We start from the raw sequence: 22,637 nt of genomic DNA, 5'->3' as shown, positions 1-22,637 counted from the left end.
ATAATGTGACTGACCCCCAGCGGTCAAATGTAGCCTGCTATGCTAACAGCTTGACTCTCTGATCACGTTTCAAGAAAAATAAGTGTATGCGTCAAACATTTTGAGCACGATCAATTGCAAACCATTCCTGTTGTGGTAGACTAAGTAATAGCAATGCATATTTTAACAAGGCCTCTAGTCTACCTACCTATAGCAGCTACGCCTGCACAGTTGATCTATTCACACATTATTTTATAAATAACGTAGTTTATTTATAAAATGTGCTATGTGCTATGTGTATGCCCCCAGGAAGAAGTAGTTAAAGAACCATACTGTTGTGGGTTAGCATGAATATCCTGGCTTATCTTATGAATCCCTTGTGTTAGATATTACTATCAGCGAGGGATCCTGGCCAAGGTTGAGGGCCAGAGGCTGGTGTACCAGTTTAAGGAGATGCCCCCCGACCTGGTCATCATTGACGACGAGGACCAGGGCCCAGACTGCACCCCGGGCTACGGGGGCCACCGCACTGGCCCTAACGGCAGAGGCGCCCCCCGTGGGACGTCCCGGGGCGGGCAGGGCAGGCCCGTGCTGCAGAAGCCGGTGAAGAGGGAGGCCAGCCCCATTCAGCTGTACGAGGGCGAGGACATCAAGCCCACTGAGCAGCAGCTGCTGCAGACCGTGCACGTGCTGCAGCCCAATCAGGGCGCGGCTGTTCCCGCCCCCGTGCACACTGTCAGGTGAGACACCTGTACACTCGCCGTGCACAAGCATGACCCCTACGAACGCCTGCCAGCACATGCGCACACGCCCATACACATGCATGCACACACACATGCGCATATACACACACGCATGCATGCACACATGCATGCACACACACGTGCGTGCACACACACGCATCCGCACGCACACGCACTCTCCCACACACACACACACTTGCACACGCTCGCATACACCTACACCTCCTTGTTATCCACGCATGCACACACACACAAACACTCTCCCATTGTTCATTCTCTAAACTGCGACAGTCTGACACCTGATGCTCCATCTTCGCTCCAAGTATTTAGTCATCCCTTTCCTTTCTGTATTCTGAAGCGCTATAATCACAGTCGTACAACCCCCTTGTTGTTACGGCTAGGTGTCTCATTCATTTTTTAAGGTCTCTCTGTGAATTACAGTCTTCTTGGCTTCATTGCCTGGAACTTAAATTGGCACAACAATATCCTGTCTGGCCGAGATAAATTGTAGTGTTCTGCAACAATGCGGTATTCCCCGTTGCATCATTGTACGTGTGTGAATCCTGTTGACTGATCCTGGGTTCCGTTCAAAGCACCCGGGTGTTCTCATTTGTGAATAAAATTTCGGGGAGCATCATTACCACGAGCCTCCCGCCGTCTCTCTCCGCAGGACCATTAACGTGCCCGCCTCCGTGCCCATGATGCTGACCCCGGGGGGTGCGGGAGGGGGTACGGTCACCCTGCAGACGGTGCCGCTGACCACCGTCCTGGCCAGCGAGGACTCCGACCACGCCTCCCAGCCGCAGAGGGTCATCCTGCACGCCGTGTCCTCCGCCTCCTCCGTGCCCGGGGGCAAAGACATACTGACCTTCCAGACGGCTGCCAGCCTGCCGGACAGCCTCCACCACCCCCAGCTCCTGGTGACCAGCCTGGGCGCGTCCGGCCTGTCCACCGCCCACGGGGGCTCCCTCAACGGCCTCGCCCGCCTGGTTACCCTCAACTCCAGCGGCCAGCCCGTGGTCGCCCAGCAATCGGGCACCGTCATCGCCACGGTGCTGAAGCCCGGAGAGTTCCAGGGCCTGCAGGTGAAGGAGGAGGTCCTGGACGCCCAGTACCTCCAGTCCCTCGTCAACTGCGCCGGGTACGGGGAGGCGGAGGGAGGCTACAGGACTGTCGTCATGGAGAGCGCCCAGGAGCCCTGCACGGAGGGCGCGATCAACGGACATTCGGAGCTCGGGGCGGAGCAGGGCGGTCCCAGCGAGGGCCTGACCCCCGTGGAGCAGCTGGAGGACCGCGGGGAGTCCGCCCTGCAGGCCGAACGCAGGGCCAAGGAGCTGGCGGTCTCCTCGGGTCTACAGGACCTGCCCGTCACCCTCCACTCAACCATCGCCTCCTCCTCCCACCTGATCCCCATCCAGGTAAAGCTGGAGCCCGTGGACTCATAGAACAGCAGGCTCTGGCGCTCCCCAACCAAACCAAGCTGGAAATGCACAAGGTGAAACAAACACAATCCAAAGACTTTTTTTTTCAGCAATCCAGTCATTTCCCCTTGGATTGAAGGGGATTTGTAATTTATTGCCCTTAATTGCAGGTCTTTTGATGGCCTAAGATTTTTGTTTACTATGAAATGTTGTGCCTAAATTTGAATGTCAAGGGATGATTAGGTTTCTTTTTTTTACCAATAGGGCTCTGTAAAGCCCGGTGTGGGCCTATCTTTGTGTGCCCCTCATTAACCGCCTTGAATGGCCATCAGCCATTGGATCTCCAGGGATATATCCACCAGACGTGCCAGTTAGATGATATTTATTTGCTACCACGAGTCTCATCAGAAAGGCTGTGGAACATGCTTTCTGTCGACCTGATGAGGAACTGCTCCTGTGAACTGGGACGAGCTGTACGTTGCGACGTAAGAAGCCAGTCACCGAAAATAAATCGTCGGGGGAAGATGGGAAGAACACAATGCAAAGCAACAGTGGACTGCAAAAGCAAACTTTGTGTGCTTGCCTTCCACCGCTGTTCAATTGACATGGCAAAGACCAAAGAATGGGCAAAAAAGCATTCACAATTAAAACCGTACGTGCAGACCCGTACCAAAGCGTGCTCTATGAATAGAATGTTTATGAGTCTTGGAATATTTTCACTGGTTCCTAGTGTTATGTTGGAGTTTATGAAAGAGAGGCTGCAGACATTGCGACAGGATTCACTGTGATAGGCTACTGAATCTCCCTCTGTTCCCTTCAATCACGGTGTCATTGAGGTGTACCTTCGCCTCAATTACCTGTGGCCTTAAAGCATCGTGTTGCCATGGAAATGGCCATTCCCAGTCGTCCTTCAAGACAGTGATTATAGCCATGTATGTATATAGATGTAGACTTTTTATGATAAAAAATACAATGATACTGATTTTTTTTTAAAAATTCGCTGGTGAAATATACCTGCTTCTTTGAAGTCGTATTCTCTTAGTAAAGCTTTGAACATGTTTATATGGAGCAAATATATATATATATATATATATTAAAATATAGCCTACTATTAAGATTAAACTCAAGACCACAGTTTAATTTATTTTTAGGGAATTCTAAAATCTGTATAAAAAAATGAGTTTGAGGCACATTTTACTATAGGGGATAATATACAAAGTATATTAAAAAAATTTTAAAGCGAAGTTGCAGTTCGATACTTTATTTAATTTCTGTGCAGACGCAAAACAATTAACATAGTTTTTCTAAGCATTCCTGCTAACTGGTCGATTTTTATATTTCCAAACCGCTGTATGGTACCGGGGAGATCCGGACAGACGCCCTGACGTGAATGTGGTTAATTTTCTACGCAAACAGTCCCTGTGTTGTCAACTCTGTAATGTAAATATTTTTACCGAGGCCATTTTTTCCTCCATATTTTAAGTGTAGCATGCATGCTTTGGGTTCGCTCTCTCTGCTGACACACTCCCGCCTCAATCAGCCACCCGTCGGAATAAAGAGGTTCCATTTGACCTTCCCTCGTTGACCCCATCTCTCATTCCCTAGCCCGTATACAGACAATCAAATCCCAACGGTTTCCACTCTCCAGTAACACAGCTACTTAAATAGAAAAACAGTCCTATAAAAGTAATACTCGTTAAGTAGGCTTTTTTTTTTTGCCACTAAATCCTGTAAATATTTTGTTTTATCCAGTGCACTCAACTCTGCCCTGCGCTCGAGATTAAACTCCCGGGGTTTCAGTCGCCTTTGCTGTGTTTATTCAGGGTGTCAGTCGTTAAGGAGGGCCTCAAAGTGCTGGGACTTTTAATCATGGGGATCTCTGGCAGGAGCTGAGTGTGCCACCGAAACCATATTGATCCTGAACTCAGTTTGTGTTAAATTGGTGGCGGGGGGCTGGTGTGCCGCGGTTTGTCAGAGAGCGTTAAGCGCGTGACCTCCTTTGAACTGGCAATAGTGGCGGGGGGGGGGGGGGGGGATAGCCCGGGTGGATGTGGGGGGGGGGGGTGTCGCTGTAAAAGCCTTAAGTAGCCACTTCACATACCAAAAAGGGTCTGTCTTTTCTAATGACAATCGAGCGTAATGCGCACAAGGATAAAAAGCAGCGGGCTTTATATTCTGTTCGGTCTGCCCACCTGCATGACAGATTACAGGCGATTGTATCAAATGTTTAAAACCTGGGGCGTCTGGCTAATTGAAACTGGCACTGAGAGAGTTGGAATCCTCGGGATAAAATTGGTTTGCCTCCCTGGCAACAGCATCAGGACCGTATCTGAAGGCGTAGCCCTGTCTCCCTTTGACTTTTTGGGACTGGAGTATGTCAGCTCTCCTTTCTGTTCTTTTATGTGTTTTTTTCTTGTTTCCATGCGTAGTATTTTGTATGCAATAAAACAACTACTTTTAAACAAAACAAGGTGTGAGAAGTGTACGGACAAATTCATTCCCTGACTGGTTACTGAATTTGAGATAACATATTCTGTTTGTTACGCTGACAACTGTAGATTAATGAGGATTGATATTCCCACAGAAACAGTTTTTTTTTTTTTGTGTTCAGCATCACACTTGAGAAGTCGCTCTTGCCTGTTAATCCACATTAGCACCCATCTCCCTGTGAGGTCAGAACTACTCCCAAGTTTCTCACAACACCTTGCTAAAAGAGTTTTGGAGCGAGCGAGGCTGATTCGAGCCATCTGTTCATCCCTATGTAGCGCACAGACAAAAACTGCTGTATAGAGTGAGGAAAAGCAAAACTTCAAAATGTCTTCATTGTTTTAAAAGAAAAAGCGGCAAAATATAAGCGAACGATAAATAGAGAAAGGCCTGTATCAGAGAGATTTTTCATGGCGAACAACTGGCCAAGGGAGTTTAAAAAAAACAGACATATGGTGAGTCTGTGGTGTTTTTTTTAAGGGTTGCATAGGTGTTGTATTCATAATGTAATTACTCAACCCGCCATCCCACCGAAGCGAGAATGTAAAACTGATCTGATGCATCGAGGAGACCTATGGCCATATTGCGATATTTACAGGAAGCAAGGTGAAGGAGGGGGAGGGGGAGGGGGCTGGGAATGGGAAGAGAGAAAACGCTCATATCTCTTAATCCACCCTCAGCAGCTGCAGATGAATACATTAGCGTGCAACTTGGCGCGGCGGTGCAGCAGTGACTGTCGGTGGCTCCAGATTGGCCGGGGGAGAAGTAGTGGGTCGGGACCGAGCCTTGGGCGTGCGGGAGTCTGTTAGACGAGCCGTCTGGCAGCCGGGCCTGGCGCTGCCCGGCCCCCGGTCCCCCCCTCACAGCTGTGGACCACGCAGCGCGGTGCCACCATGGGGCCGGGGTAGAAAAACTAGGCCAGCGACTCCGCGAGTTTAAAAATTTAACCGAAATAACCGCAATGCATCGCGTTTTGATTTTCACGGACGGCGACAAATTAGATGCAACTCATTTCTGCGGGGGGAGAAAAAACGTGACGGATCGTTTCCCAGCAGCGACGGAGAACAAATGTGGCAGTTGCCTTCGCGTGTGGCAGGTACAGGGCCATGACTCATCTTAAGACCAAGTGAATAACAGTTAATATAGGCCTATAGTGCTTGATACTTTGGTAAAAAAAAAAAAAAAAAAAAAAAGGAAGCTAGTTTTGGCTCTTCTGAAGTGAGTCAGATCCTAAGGGTCATTTTCAGAGCTTATAAATAGTCCCGCAGAGCATTCTATTTCTGCAGTAAGGCGACAAGTCGCTTAGGGCTGACGGCACAATGCGGGAGAGAGAGCGAGTGTTTACTGCAGTCTCGCTTCCCGCTCCGGGAGCGGCTGAAGGATGACGGCTACCATTGTCACGCCTGCAGCCTGAGGCGGCAGTCGAAGACAGATAAGTCAGTCGCGAGAGCGCCGGCCGCACCGTGACAAAACATTACCCCGGCAAGTCGCCCCCCCCCCCCCCCCCCCCCCCCACTGCCATGTGTTACGGTGACCCCCTTTGGTGTTCTCAGCTCTGCCTGGTATAGAAGAGAGAACAGTGTGTCTGGAGACAAGCAGTGGTCTGTCCAAAATGGCGGTCTCGTCCAAAAACTAAATTAATTTGTAGAGATCGAGCAGGAAGGACGGAGCATACGCGGACAGGTCTGCTTTGGCCACGGTTTCCTTTCCGGTCTTGCATCTGCCACAAGTACACCTACTGTAAGTGTAGCTAAAATGTTACTGTAACGACAACCACACAGTGCTAAACTTAATGTGTTTGGCATGGACAAAAGTTTTATGGAGTTTATGGGCAGCATCGATCCCAGTCATAATCTGACGTGAAGCCTTGGTCTCAGTAATCGCTTAGGGTTCAGTAAAATAGTTTCGGTTGTTTTTTCAGAAGCCAGAAGATGGCAGTAGTTGTACACCTCAGTATCGAGTCCCGGGAAGGAGTAAAAATTGGAACCATGTTTTCATGCCCGGGTGCACTAACATTGTCTTTTTTGTGTTGGTCGACAGTACACTCAGCTTCCCTCCGGAAAATGGCAACCTTCAAAAATAAATGAATGAATAAATAAATCAGGGGAAAGCAACAAACAACCCAAATGTAAATTACAAAGCTAAACTTTTTGAAATGGCAACAGAAGTGCTATATCCACAGTACCGGTTACCCAGCAGTCCCCTGGCTAGGCCAGTAAACTCCTTTTAACTGCTATAACCTTGTGAACTGGTGGCGATATCTGGCAGCTGTTTACGTTGTGTCTGGTTTCTCATCAAAACAACGCTAAGCAAACTCATGGGGAATGAACCAGCCGAAGGGGGGGCGAAGAAAAACTATAGACTCATACTCAATAAGAGTGGGTTTTGGAGGAATCCTTCGGTTGAAATCTATAATTGTATACCTTCCATAATGTGTATGGAACATCGCCTTGGTGACTGAGATGCTTTGTTGTCTAGCCGCAAGTTGATAGCCACCACATTCCACCACCCTGGAGGTGGGAAACAGCTCGAGCTAAAGCTAAAGCAGCACTGAGATATTCCTGTAAAGTCAGTGAGAAGAATTGGGAAGGTATAGATAAATTATAGATTTTGACTGCAGGGCCCATTTAATAAGTGTAGTTTCCCTGTGGTGTGCAAGCAATGCAATTGAATTTCCTGTATGGTCCTTTGACAACAGCTGTACAATATCAGCTAATTATTTTCACATCTTATGCATTGTAGACTGATTAGGCTAAAAGCTTGTCAGCAATCCCAGAGCAAAAAAATAAAATAAAACAAAAATATGCAGAATGTTGCATTAGCCAAACCAGGGATGGTTGCTTGGGTGCTTTAGCCAGACACAAAATAAAATGTATGATGTATGCAGTAGAGTAGGTACTTTTCAGCTGATTTAGGATCAAACACATATTGAATTTTCCCAGTGCTGAAATGACTTGAAGAGCTGCTTACATGTTGAAGAAAATTATAACTGTAAAGCAACCCACTGATTATTCTTTAAAGATTGGCCTTGAACACATTTCAAATGCAGAACAGGAAGTGAGACCGGTGCTGTGTGTTGATTACCGAATCAGTGTAGAAACGAATAACAGATTTTTAACCACACATTCGGTTTGCGCAGGAATATTGTGGAATTTAGAGTGTTTTCTGTCTCCTGGCAATACATTTTCAGTACAGCGAGGCTCGGAATTACAATTCCGATCACCCAAAAGCAATCATTTTGTATGTCTAGGAATTATGCTGTGCTCCTTTTATGAAAGGCAATGGTTTCCACTGAAGAGATTTGTAGATTCATTCAGAGCTGGAGGAGCTTATCTAAGTTCACTTTAATATACTGAGCAAGTAGCGTCAGAGCACTGTCCGACACCATAACAGCTTAATAAGTTGTATCTTTTAAGTGTGTGGAGTCAGCAACGGGGAGATGAAACAAAGGCGGAATTGTGAACCTACTGGGAATCTAACCCCAATTTGCAGTGCCACGGGCAGTGACATAACCGCATTGCTAAAAGGCCCGAACCACTTAACAGGGGAAGAAATCTCCCACTGTGATGCTTGAAGCTCGGTCCAGCTGACATCATTTGGCTGCATGTGGTTCCAAGCGTGAACACCGCTCTCCCCCCCTTAACTGGGTGTGTCAATCTGCCACTGCAGAGGAAGCTGTATTTTATTTATTTATTTATTTTTAAAGCCATTCAGCGGAATTCTTTTCCGACCTTCTCACAAGTTAGCCCTTTTACTCAGCAATTAAATGAATCTTGGTTTTTGAATGACTGATTGAATGTAATACCTTAAGTGGTCAGGAATGTATTCTGATAAAAATGCAAACATGATGACAAGTCATTATAAAAACATAATTTTGTGTGCCACTAGCTCCACTGTTAAACGTTTCCACATACATATGAAATAAATTTGACATTTGTTCAGGAAGTTATCTTCCCCAATTAAAATAATGAATATGTGCATGCAGTTAGACCTACTCAGCTGGTAAATACTGGCTAGCTAGCCACTTTTTGAGAGCTCTCATGATCCTTGTTTTGCTGCTTGAATGTTCATGATAATATTCATATTTTAAGACTTTTTGGTTTCAAGACATTTCCAGTAAATTGTATATTAGCTAGAAAACAAACAGATCCACCTTGTCATATCCTCCACCATCACAGATGATGATTGGCAGTGACATTTACAAGCTACATGTCTTAAATTCAGTTCAATAACTTACTACCGTGAACATGCTGCAGTGTTTTTAAATGGTGCACAGGGACATAATAAGTTTTGTTGGAAGCAGTGGAAAATGGTAGCATTTATACAATCTTCAACTTGCACAAAAAACCTTAAAAAAAAATACATTTGTGATTCAACTAATTAGCTAATTATGACCTCTCAAAGCTTTAAGTAGAATCTGATGCCTTAGAGCTGAAACAAAAACCTGCAGCCACACTGGCCCTTTTCGAATAGGATAGGACACCCCTGCTTTATATGGCTGCATTTTTCTTTTAACTGCAGTGATACTCAATCTTGGTCCTGGAGGGCCACAGACCTGCTGTTTTTCTTCTTAAAGGCATGCTACGCAGGATTTCTTAGCCTGTGTTTACAATCAATGAAGTCTCCTCCTCTGTCTTCAACCTCACCCACTCATGCGGAGTAAGTTACCCCACCTAATGTATCTATTTGGATAGCAAGAGGTAATGTTAATATTGTGAAATGAGTGACCGTGAGCAACAGTAAGGAGCAGATTAAATTATAGCTTAATTCAATTATGTTGAATGTAATGGTAGTTTTATCGTTGGAACTTTAAATGTGAAAATTTCAGACCCTCAGTAAAATGTCCTTATTGTTGCCAGCTTCACATTGCCAGTAATGTTACTTACAGGTCTAACAGAAAACAAGTCAACTCTGTGTTCCTTTTAATCCCCTTGGCGAACTTCAGCTGATGCCACAGAGGAAAAGCAATTCCAAGGTTAACTCTAGTTCTTGAATAAGCCCTGTTGACTTGTTTTTTTTTTGCTTCATTGTATCTGGACTTGTTCACTAGCTAGCTTTGCAGCTACAAGCCACCCCTCCCCACACAGAAAACAGTGCCACACCCAGAAATGTCCCAAACACATTTTAGAATAACAAACACCGGTAAAGGTGGACAAACTTGGCAAAAGTATATAAAGAAAGAGATTGCCAGTGCATCACAGATATGCCTTAGCATGGTTAATTTATAATATTTTTAAGGTAAAAATCCTGTATAGTATGCCTTTAAGATCAGTGACCGATTCAGATCCAAGAAACCAGGTGACCTGAGTTAACCAGTCAACTGCTATTCTACTCAAGTTCTGAGTAACAAGGAAAGCCAGCAAACCCTACGGTTCTCCATGACCAAGACCGTGGACCACTGGCTCAAAGAAACTTCCATTCATGTTCTCTTTCCATCCTGACTTTCCCCATATTAGATCAACTAATTGTTTTTGTTGTCTCAATAAGAAGCTCAATTGTACAATTAGTCATTTAACTGTGCCTACGGGGACCCTTGGAGGACAACCACTGAAATACAAGTTTACTGTAAATCTCTGCAGGTAACATTGTAGATACAAACCAATGGCTGCAGCTATAGGTGCTGCCAGGATTTATCTCTAGTGGCTTACAGTGATGGTGGATCCTTTTCGCTCAGCGAGGTTTTCCAGCGTTTGTTTGAATAAATCATCAACTGGCTGCATAATATTTGCCTGCTTTGTGACAAACAAGTTTACACACCATCCTAGTACACAGCAGGATAGATGGATGAAAGTATAGAATACATTCTAAATATGCAGTTTAGGATTTTGAATTGAAAGAAAACAACGAGGTTTCACATTAACTATTCACTTAAATTTCATCACCTCTTTAGCACAAGTTATCATTGTTTACCCTGTCTCACCGAAAGGTAATTACCATTTGGAGAAATACTTACTGAAGAAAAACAAAATATGCCCCTGTTTGTTTAGCAAGAAAGCAATTATGCTTTAACGGCATGAAGAATTAATGTAATATCTTAAGAGAAAAGGGCAATGTTGGCCCCTAAACAGTGGTTCATTGCTTTTCTTTCATTTTTAGATACCAGATCAAATAAGGGCTACAATTTTGACAAATATGAAACTTTTGTACAGAACAAATATTTTCCCCCAACACATACACAATACTAAGCACAATATTTGTGGGAATACTATATCCCCAAACTAAATTAATTAGCTCTGGTCTCCTCCATTACTTTGATTCCCATTCCATTACTTTAAACTGGAGTATTAATTATCAGATGTCTGAAATTTCTGTGATGAGCGTTTGTGCGCGCAAGAGCACGCATGCTGAATCTTGAATGTTCTACAGTTTTTTTGAAGACCAGTAAACAAACCACTGCGTGTGTTTGTTAGGCTGACCGGTGGATTAACAAAGCACTGGGTATATCCACGCTCATATTATGCAGAGGGGGAAAAAAGACTTTCCAAAAGCCTATTTGGTATGTATCAAACTGATTGATTTAACAGTCTAACTGTACCTAACACTTCATACGAACGCAACTGAGGTTTGGGAACTGAGGTTTCCGCGTTATGACTCTGTTAAGGACTCTGGACTGCAAAAAGCAGGGCCTCAGCTGAACCTCTACTCCAATTCAGCACCCCAGAGCAGTAGCCCTCTCATAGCATTTGTTCATTCACAGTGCACTTAACGTTTCAAGAGTTTTATTTGTATACTAGGTGTTAGGAGTCCCAGGAGCTAGGGTCACTTACACACTCCATTTGTGCGATTTTTTCTTGAATTTATTTTGGCACGAGCTGTGGGACGTAAAATGCAGCAGAGCGGTTCCGCCTTTTTTTTTTTTTTTTTTTTTTTTTGCGCCGGCTCAAAAAGGATGTGGGGTCTGGAAGGGAACGAAATGACATGGCCGGCGGTTTTAAATAAGAGTGAGACAGTAAGAAGCGGGATTCTTTCTCCTTCGTACCTGAAGGCCAAACAAATGGACTGAAAAATAATTGTCCCACGCAGTAGTGGGGCTAAACCGCGTATTGTACGGGGTGGCCCCCAGTGTGGTTGTTCAGTTGAATTCACCTTAACCCGCCATGTTTTCCAGTTGATAAGCTCTCGTGATTTAGCTCGTAACGTTGACTCTCTGACACAGTGGTTGTTTTATTTCCCTTTCGCTTGTAGCTGTGCGCTTTGCGTGGGCCCGTTGTTCTTTCACCTTTTCCCTCACCACCAAATAACCGGCAAAAACAAACTACAACCAAGGGCAGACATTGCGCCGTCCAGGTGACCTAACGACGACGGCTCCATGGAAATCGAAGAGTCTGCGATGGAAAGCCGGTAAGTTGGGGGTTTTCCCCTTATGTTTTGCACCCTCAACCCATCCGCCATTACACAGTCCACCATAAGATTTTGATCCTCTCCCAAATTCTTAGCCGTTAGTTAAACTTGAGATATTAGTAAGAAGATATGGTAGGTACTTACCAGGAAGACTATGGAGCCAGGGGAAGCGGCAGTGTTTAGGAAACAATTCGTAATATAATCTTTTGGGTGCAATACCTAATACCGTAACTAAGTTTATATTACTGTGCTGCATTAATTGTGCTTTGGATGACAACACGTGATTATACATGACGCACACCTGTGCTTGGCGTTTCCAGATGCAGTTTGTAATGAGTCGGCTTCCCTAACCGGCTGCATCATACAGTCTCCCCTCATATGTATACCGATATACTATTCTTTGTCCGTAGGCCTATAACATGGGAAAAAAAGACTGGAGTAATATAAAAATCGCATAGGCTAACTATTTATTTTGCTACGATGGATTTTTATATACGCCATTGCTGCTGTGATAGCATCTATTAGTAGATGCCTTCATAATATATATATATAATAATTATTATTATTTATTTTTTTAATTTTTATTTTGTTTATTTTATTCTATCGTTATCGACCAAAGACTGATATCTACAGTGCATGGTTCCCCTTGCGCTAAGACACGGCCTAATGATGTAGAGCAGTAAATCTCCAGTATGAAGATGGTGCATATTATGAAACTGATTTCTATTGCCTTATACATTTGTTTGTGCTTCTCGTAGAGTAAATTTGCGATTAACTGCCAAGCACACCTTGTATGAACGGCGGTAATTTGGAACATATGTAAGACGGTGTTTGAAATTGCATTCCCCGTGTTCAAAAGTGAATTTATTATCAACTGCTGCCTGTGTGGTATGCTACTGCTGTTTACCAGCCTGCAATATAATGTTCCTCACACAGTAATAGCAGAATCCAGAGGCTGAGAGATATCTGATATCAGTTAGCCAGGCTTCTCAAGAACATTCGGTTACTGTACCATTATTTCTCATTTACCTTTTTCCCTTTTTTTGATGAGTAACATGGTAGATTTTTTGATTCCTGCAGGTTTTACATAAACCATGGTTAAAGATTGGACAATTTTTGAGAAAGTCTTGCCTTCAATTTAGGTTAAGATGGTTGAATATTTTATTTATTTATTTATTTATTTATTTATTTATTTATTTAAACAAATATTTTAAGACATGAAGCAATATCTACTAGCCTACCTTTGATATTAAATATTTTACGACCTGCAGAGTCTGGATGGATTCTGAATATCACACCTCATGTTTATTGTGCAAGCTAAAAAAAAATGTGTGTTTGATTAATGTGTCAGACTTGCATTTGACTGCAGTGAAACCAAAGCAAGAAACTGAAATAAAATACTGTCCATTAGTTATCAGCCAGTAAACATGCCAAGGCATCTGTTCCATCTAGCTGTGGTGTGATTTGTCGCTTAAATTTACCAGTGTTAAGGGAAAAGGTCTGTATCACAATCCCCTAAATGCACAGGAGACACAGGCGAGGGGCACTGAAGTTATTACTAGAGAAAGAAAATCACGTGGGTATAAAAAATTGCTGATGAAACGTTGGGTAAACGCTTAATTGATAATTAAATGTGAAAGGTCTTGGAAGTACGAATTAATTCCATTCAGTGAGAAAAGTCGATTTTTCAGCCATGTAGAGAAGTCGGATTTGTGATGTTTAAATGCCAAAATAAGTTAAAATGGCAACAGGTGAACTTGGATACTCTTCAAAAAAAGGCATTTCTTCTTAGTATCCATTAAATGATAAAGAAAGAAAAAGTGAAAAAAGTGAAATGTATGTATAAATAAGATCTGTACTGCACAAAATTTAAAAAGTCTCATTTTATTTATTGCATGTACGGGCACAATATTGTATGACCTTTGACCAGGAAAGGAAATTTTAAAAGATATTGCCCCATTTAGCAAAGCTAGAATAATCCACCTTTTTACAAGATATAAAAGATACCATTGGGTCCATTAATTTTAAATGGGAGCTGGTTAAGCTCCACTGTTTTGTATCTGTAAAAATGGCCAATAGTTAAACCTGGAAATATAAATAAATAACTATCATAGACTGTGATTGGATTCTGCATCTCAAGGCTAAGTTAAAAGGCCCCTAGAGTGTGCTTAAAAGAGAAGATAAAACCAGCATTTATAAATCAGCTGTTAGTGTCTGCATAATGCACATGGGAGGCATCTGTTACTTCTCAACTTTTCTCAGAGAAAAGTTCATTTCCAGCTCCAGTAAAACTACATGCCAGGTCATATTGTAAGTTGTAACTGCCCTTTTTTCTTACAATGACCTTAGGTGCCGTTAAAGGCAATCCAGAACAGATGATCTGGGGAATTTGAGGCCCTGTTGAGCGTCACAAATGGCAGAACTCCGTAGAGGCAACATCGCCAGCACTGAGCTGGTTATCAAAACTAACACAAGGATGAAACAATATCATTAAAAAGGTTAGGATTGTGTGTGTTCCGAATTCATTGGTGTATTTCTTTATCTGCATTAGTTTGACATGAATCCTAATGGGAGTAGAACTATCAGAACCATTGTGGTTCTTCAAATGGGCCACTGGTAAAGGCTGAGCCGTGAAATTTGAGTTCCAGTGAAACTGACTGTAAGCCGATGTTGAACCCATCACAGGTGTGGAGACTGGGAGGGCTATTCTAAAACCACAGTGTGATGATACTCTCATACTTGCAGATCCTCCCAGTCATCTGGGTGATCCACCAGTGGCAGGGCATAATGTTTCGAAAGATCACCCATCCTCCCTGGCAGTAATACAGGGCTCGGCCCCAAGCTGCCCAAGGGCTTCTGGTAGCACTGGCAGTGGCAGTATCCATGGAAACGGCCGTGACGGCAGTGCCCTCTTTTGTCCAGCCAGTTGTCAAGCTCACCCCTGATGTCTCTCTGCGAGGGGGGCAAAAGGCAGTTTCGTGGGGCCCTTTGGTTAGAGAAGCAGAGGGTATGTGTGGAGGCTCTTTTGAATAAAACACCTGGCAATCAAAGCCTGGAACAATAGCCAAACCTTTCAGATTGACTCACAGAGGCCAAATTGAGCATTGTACTTTTGTGCGGCGGCATGGAAAAAGATTGAAAGGGCAAAACACATCCAACAATGACACAGGAATCAAAATGGCACTCAAGGGGGGGGGGGTGGGCCATGATTTTAGCTACAAGGACAAGGTATGATGTCCTTGACCTTTCCATTGTGGCCCTGGTAGACATTATTCTTCTCTGCTTCTTACTTCCTACTGATCTGTGCGCCCTGGGCCCCATTACTTGGAATGCCTTCAATCAAAGTAAGTTGACATTACTGGTTGCCAGGAGAATTATACTATTTATTTCATCGCTACCCTCCCCCTGCCCACCCACCCCCCCAGCTCCTGGCACCAGATCACCACCTCTTAATTCAAGCATACAAATGAGAGCCTTCTCCACCTTAACGGTCTCTCTTGACCTTGACTTTAAGAAAATGGTGAAATCCTGAAGCAATTAGCAGAATCATTATTGCCTAACAAGACTCCTTTCATTTGCTCTTACTGGCTGGATCTGAATTTATATAAGGGGTAAGTGAAACCCAAACAAAGGTAAATGGGACAGAATTAATGGCCCTTGGCTTTTTCCATTGTATTGGTCTCTTCATGACCCTCTCTGGAATACACAGAGGTGAATGGGATACCTTTGCCCAAGAGCAACGTTGAATTGAATTAAAGAGTTGAGTTAAGTTTCTGTAAGCCCTCGGGGATAGAGTGACAGGAGGTAATGACAGAATGGCATGAGGTTGCATTTGCCCATGTTTTTGCTGGGAAACCATCTCAGTAGTGATAACAGCAGGTGTAGCTACGGGCAATATGCCCCCCCCCCCCCTCCCATTCCCACACACATACATGCTACACTACACCCACACCACACACTTGCACACAAAGACACAGCTGGAAACTAATATACCTAATCAACTGTAGGCTATAGTCAGGAAGTCAGTCTCTGCCTGGGAGAATAAATGTATGAATAAGTGTGGCAGTCTGAGTAGAGGTGGCTTCATGGGGTGATGCAAGTGATCTCATTTTTAGTCTGTGGTAGAAATTAACCAGCCAAATGCTACTATATAACAATAGAACTATAAAACCTGCCAGGATTTGGATTTGGCTTAAATATGACCTTGGGTGATTCTATAAAATAAAAGCCCACAACAAGCGTTTTGATTGACCTATCAAGTATTCCGGAATTAGTCTCACAAAAAGCAAGAAATATTTTCTGTGAGTTTCACCAAAAATGTTAAATACTTTCCCAGCAATTACTATGATATATAAATTATTTTATGGGAGATCAATTAATCACTTAAAAAAAAAAAAAAAAAAAAAATTTTTTTTTTAGAAAATGGCCCAAGATGCCCTTTGATTTTCTGGTGAGATATTTTACAGGTTCTGGCTCTCTAATGACCTACAGAAGACCTCTGCTCTGACTTGTATGAAAACGTCCTTAGTCTAAAAGCAACGATATACTTGTGATAACATGCAGTAGGATTCATATCACGTCTCAGCCATCACAACTGTACTTTGAGATGATAAAGTGTCTGAAATTACATACTCTTTATGTAGTAGACTTCACATTCTGTCTGAAAGAAAAAGGACAGAATGTACGAAGTGTTTGATTTATTACTCAAACATAGGCAGGTGGGCAATTACTGATTTATTGTGTTAGTCAAGTTTGGGGTCACCAGCCTACAGGCAAAAAATTTATTCTAGTTGCAACAAAAGGCTGTCAGGCACACAAGTGATAATCTTATCAGAAATACGAAGAAGTGACAGTACGAAGTCCGAAAACCGCGCGGCTGTGTTCATCTTCCGGCAAACCGCAGTGAGAAAAGCGGCGCGAGCTTGCATTGTTTCATCGGCGGCGAATCAATCAAAGCTGTCCCTTTTAAGTGGGGAGCTGGAGCTAATCACTCCACGTTTGAATTTACATTTATGGCGGAGTGTGGCGGCGAGAAGAACCGAGGAACACAGGAAATTTATCAAATCGCCTCTAAACAAGCGGCATTAATTAATGATGGGACTCATTACAAACGGTGCTCACAGTGTTCTGCAGCATGCGTTAAAACTGGAGCTGGTCCCCGAAGCGCAGTATAACAGGATTTAATACAAATGACTGTGTCAGGGCGGAAACCTTGGCAGAATCATTTGATACAAATTGCCAATAAGTGCAATAACTCCTAGCAATATTTTCCATCTCCATACCGTTATATGCCGTTATATGGCCTCACCCAATTAGCTGGAACCCAAGACAAATGCACTCATTTAGTGAGGTGACGGGTGACTGTCCTCGTGTTCCCATCTCCGGCCCTACAGCCTGTTTGAAATTAACTTGTGCATTTGCACCATTAGCAACGTGCAGTTAATGTAAACCTGCTTGGCCGGGGGAATGGCACACTGTGTGTGTGTGTGTGTGTGTGTGTGTGTGTGTGTGTGTGTCTGTGTGTGCGCGTGTGAGTGTGTGTATAATATCTGTCCTTCATTATTAAATAATTCCTGATGATCTGATGTACAGTATTGTATGTGCAACTGCACTCCATTGATATGCAAAGCAAATTTCTCTCTAAAGGGACAGTGTAGTACATCCTATCTTATGTGTAGGTATGCATATGTAATCATCAAATACAGGCATATGGTTCACTTAGTACCTCTTTTACTGTAGACTAGCTGATGTGGCCAGAGCACCTTAGACCTTTGAAGAGTAGGGTTTCGGAAGGTTTTTCAGAATTATAAGTTGGTGTTCTAGAACCCCATTGCTGTCCATTACCAGTAGTGATTGTTACTGTTAAGAACATTCTAATCACACATTTGTGATCTCACACCTTAAAGGGTTAATGGAAGAGTTTGTCCAGTCTGTCCCCAATTTCCCTAGGCCTGGAAAGAGCTGCTGTTTAATCACTGTCCCGTCTAGCAAAGTGGCCCGAGCAGAATCGTGTGGGTCACATCGAGGTCCAGTCAACAACTGCCGAGACCCCTTTTTGGGACTGCATTTACAAGTGCTAGAGCAGACTGGTAAAAGGCCCAATCATCTGCAAGGCTTCTCCATCGTATGTAGGTCAAAGGTCACAGTGGAGTTTCTCTAATGTCGGTTGATGATAGTTATTCAGTTTGAAAGATGTCCAGGACTGTCTGGCACCGCTCGCCACCTCACGGCGGTGGCGGTGGCTGAGGCAGCAAGGTTCAGCCTCCTGTTTCCCGGCAACCTCAGTCGCCGGAACTTTAATGATTATTTATGAAAAGCGCGCGGCGGGGAGCGAAGAAAGCTATCGCCCCGAAATTCAAATTCCTCTCTGTGGGCTGGGTAGGCAATGGCAGCGCGGGCAAGCAGAGGCCAGGGGGTCCGGGCTCCTCTGAAAGGACCCGGCGTCCCATCGGCGTCGCCACAACTTCAGACTCCCAATTACCGGGCAGCCAAATCCCCTCTCTCGGTCACCGAGGCCGTTGTTATCGCCCTGTACACAAACGCAGCCCCGGTCTTCACTGCCACCGACTTGGCTAATTTGCTGTGTGTATCACGGGGCTCATAAAAGGGTTGTGTTCTAAAGAAGATTTTTATTTTTTATTTCTTTCATCTGCTCTTTCATTATATGGATGCTATGGTAACGGGATGGGAAGGAGGCGAGCTACGACATCACCGGGGCCTTGGCAGACGCGTGCCAAAATCTTTGGTCCCGCTGCTCGCCGTTCTCATTTTGTTCCGAGTTCGGAGGAGCAGTCGGAGTTGGTAGACCGTTCCTCCCTCCTCCTCGCAGATGGTTTGAATGACTTGCCATTTCATGTCATGCTTTTGTTGAAAGGCATTCTTTGATGAGGGAAAACCATCAGGGCTTCAAAAAAAAATCCTTTATGAATTAACTCATACAGCTCAGACTAGTCCGCGGAGGATTCAGAGGAGATGAAAAGGGTCCTATGGGTTTCTCTACTGAAGACCCTGTCTAGACTCCTCCCCCTAATTACAACACTTTAACAATAAAGCGATTATATTGTTTTTTTTTTTTTTTCAATTCACTTCTGTCTCTCATGCTTTCAGCATTGGAGGAATGCGTCTTCCGGATATCGCTGGATTCCTCTCTTAAGGCCGTATTGCCGTTGTAGCAATCTGTTCCAATTTTTCCGAGATTAGTGCAGCATGCACGTGTGTCTGTGGTAATTAATAATGCCGCTGCTCATGCCACAGAAACCAGTTCACGCGCTCGGAAGAGAAAGTAAGTTTTTGGCCTTCATAATTAAGGCATGATTAATAAATTCATTCATTCATTAATGAGTGACCTCTGGAGAATTTCTCAGCAAAGGCTAGCTGCCTGTGCCCTAGAAAAAAATGAGAAGAGAGACACCAAGGCTGTGGGGAACTCAGGCTGCCTTTGAAGGCTAAATATTCCTCTCTATTAACTGAGACGCATTAAGGAAGTCTAACTGAACTGGCCCCACTTAAACAGATATATAGAGCAATTTCTATGCCCTGTGGTCTATGTGGGCTGTTTTACATTGGCAAAAGCGCATATCAATTAACAAGTGATTTCCTACAAAGAAGGAGAGCTCTGGCATTTAACCATGCCCTGGCACACGGAGAGAGCCAGTTCCCATTTCAAAACTTATAATAGCCATCGACCGTCTGCTGGTCCAGAACTTCCCTGGTCCAACGGTGACCTCCGACGTTCACAACGAGACTCTCGAGTCTGGTCTGCCTCCTGTGTGTCCTGGAAATCAGCATTTATGACAGCGAGGGGAAGAGGGTGAGCATTATTCAGTAATCAGTAATCCGATCTCATCCCCGCTAATAGAGTCGTTCATCTCAGGGTTTCATCACTGTGTCCGTACATGAATGGTGCGCACTATTTTTAAGTTACATGGTCATGGAAAAGCATTGTGGGAAATTCTCTCCTACCTTATGAACTTAAATATATTGCGACATATGCCTAGTTGCTTAGCTGTATGTTGTTTGGGGCAGTTACTTCCTGGGATGCATACAGTTCCCCTGCTGAAATTCTGTACTGGGGAGGACGGTGTTGCTTAATAATGATGCTTTGTTTTACACACCGTGCGGTTTGCTTTTTCCGGTCTCAAGCATCGTCTAACTGATGATATTCACATACCGGGGCTTTGCCGCCGCCAGACCCTCCCTAAAATCAGGCATTATACCCCACTTTGAGGAGAAAAGGTCAGTTTTTGAGATGAGACCAGGTTGCAAATTCCGATCCGTCTTGTCCCACGCCCCTTTATGTCTGCACAATGGGACACAGCCACACAGTTGAGCTTCCCCTATCCTTAACTTACCCCTTCACCTTGGTAGAGCTTTTCCCAAAAAAATATTAAGCTCTGCAGTGTGTGGTAATGTCAGCATTGTGCTAGACCTTCAGTTGAAATGGGGAAAATCTGACACTAAAGCCATTTGAATGCAGAGGAAGGAGGAGGAAGTTTTGGTGTATTATTTAAATTCTGATTGACACAATTAACCATCATGCCATGCCTCTTTCCTCATACCCATCTCCGTGTGCAGCAGTCTGAGCAGGGAGCTATTAATGCACTTAATTTGTTGATACTCTAGCTCATGAGCTGTAAGCTAAACTATTATTGCTTAATGATAGGGAATGGGTGTCACTTCCATCTAATAGAGATGTATGAAATGGCCGGGTAATGCATTCACATTCAATGCAGATATTTGTTTTGTTCGCGTATATGTAAATACATATGCAAACACTGCTTGCGTTCCCTTGTTAATTAGCAGAGCGAACCGAAAACAGTTCACTTGACAAATGTTTTTACAAGGTGATTTTCTCCTAGTCTGAAGCTTAATTGCACATTAGTTAAGCTTGATTCAGGATCCTGGGGCTACAGTGTGAGCCTGTATCATTTATATTAGGTCGCACTTTTCTTTTTTCTTTTTTTCCCCATCCCCCCATCCTTCGGCTCTTCTTTTATTAGAATTTATTTTGCGTGCTGTATCTTGTTTGCCGTGATATGACACGTCGCTGACCTACGGAGTGGAAAAATCCACAGCAGTTCCGCTTGATTAAAATATGCGCCCGCTTTGGTGTTCTGTGTGCTTAACCAAGCCTTTGACACTGTTTTTTTTTTTTTTTTTTTTTTTTTCCTTTTCCTGGATTTTACCCTAGCTATATCACAATAAACTAATGATGACTCTGAGGACAGCCTGTTCTGGCTTCAGCATGAACTGTACCCTGCTGGAGAAATTAGAAACAGGGCCAAGAACGGAATGGGTCTTTTTAATTGGCCCTTTTAACTGCCGAAGCAAGGCAGAAGCCTCCTTTGCAAATAAATAGGGGCTGTGGCACCGATCGCCCAGCAACGTGAGTCTGGCTTCACAGTTGAGAAATGACCCAATAACGTGCGAGAGAGAATGTCTGGTGGGGGTTGAAAAGGTCATTACTCAAGTGATAAACGAAGAGAAAAAGAATAATCTTAGTTCACAAGTAGTCACAATACACTGCATCCTAATGAAGCTCGTCAGTGGGACATTTAAATAACGGGAAAGGAAGACGTAATCGTAACAGACACTCAATATGTTTCGCCTGCTAGACTTCCCTACCAACAGCAACACCAAGAAGAACAAAAATAACCACAAAGGATGCTGAAGAAATATTCTGATATATCTATACCTTGCATATAGAGCGATTTCACATTTCGGGATTCAAGGGTGTGACTATTCTAAATCTGTACATTGTATAAAAGTACCACAGTGTCCCATTTAAAAACTCGTCCCAGAGTCCTGTTTCGCCCTGTAAAGGGTAACACCTTGTGCTCTGTTTTTCTTCGGTTCGCCCTTCAACCCCATTTTTACCCTCAAAAAAAACAAAAAAGAACTCCTCCTTATACTATACATAGCTCAGTTCTGAATTTGCAGTTAATTCAAATTTAAGATTTATTTGGGGCAGTTGGCTGCATATTCAGGAAGTGTACAAAGCCGTTTTTATGTGCATTTTGTGGTCCATTCGGTATTAGGGGGAGAGTAAAATCATTGCGAACTCGGGTAAGAGAGTAGGCTACCTGTGTGGCTCCAGTATTAGGAGGAGGAAATTTGCTATTTTCTCTGAGACTGGAAACAATAAAGGAATGTATGGTGTTACTGTTTTTATAACCTTTATGTCATAATTTATTAGGTGGAGCGGATTCAAAACACCTGAATACACCGGGGGCAAACGGTTCACCTGTGCAGCATCGGGTGATTTTAGAAGGAGTCAGAGTTTTTATTTAACAGTCCATTGCTATTTCTATTCAGTGTGCATCCTCCTGAAACTCTGCATTTAGTACCAAAGTCACACACACAAATATAGTCTGTGGGTTGCCAGCACTGGAAACTGGAAATCATTTATTATTGCCCCCCCCCCCCCCCCCCCCCCCCATTTCTTTGGTATATGTGGTCAGAATCTGAATTGTTGATTTTATCTCCCAGGTTGCACCCAGGTTAGTGCTCTGGCTGAGATGGCCACCCCTGGTCCTGGAGAGCCGCAGGACTTGCTGGTTTTTGTGTTTGCCTTAAAAGTAGCAGTTAAAAAAAATAAATAAAAAAAAACAGATTGGCTATGCAATCAACTTTAACTGATCAAATAAATGCCTAGTAGTAACAAAAA

The 22,637-nt window shown here is 43.7% G+C and overlaps 1 protein-coding gene and 1 long non-coding RNA gene across 5 annotated transcripts in view; both read left to right on the top strand.

Annotated features, from left to right (window-relative positions):
- The window catches only part of LOC118223146 (ETS-related transcription factor Elf-1-like), a 50,125-nt gene extending 46,323 nt beyond the window's left edge, over positions 1–3,802 (top strand). For all 3 annotated transcript variants that reach the window (XM_035409337.1, XM_035409336.1, XM_035409338.1), the window contains 2 exons: positions 366–719; positions 1,393–3,802. In XM_035409337.1, coding sequence (XP_035265228.1) covers positions 366–719; positions 1,393–2,167 — 1,129 coding nt within the window. In that variant the 3' untranslated portion in view covers positions 2,168–3,802. The remainder of the gene's footprint in view (positions 1–365; positions 720–1,392) is intronic.
- Positions 3,803–11,527: 7,725 nt separating this feature from the next.
- LOC118223147 overlaps positions 11,528–22,637 on the top strand; it is a 93,650-nt gene continuing 82,540 nt past the window's right edge. For both annotated transcript variants that reach the window (XR_004764407.1, XR_004764406.1), the window contains exon 1: positions 11,528–11,971. This is a non-coding gene — a long non-coding RNA (uncharacterized LOC118223147). The remainder of the gene's footprint in view (positions 11,972–22,637) is intronic.

Source organism: Anguilla anguilla, chromosome 3 (assembly GCF_013347855.1).
Source record: "Anguilla anguilla isolate fAngAng1 chromosome 3, fAngAng1.pri, whole genome shotgun sequence".
Taxonomy (NCBI): domain Eukaryota; kingdom Metazoa; phylum Chordata; class Actinopteri; order Anguilliformes; family Anguillidae; genus Anguilla; species Anguilla anguilla.
This window is presented reverse-complemented; position numbering and strand designations above follow the sequence as displayed.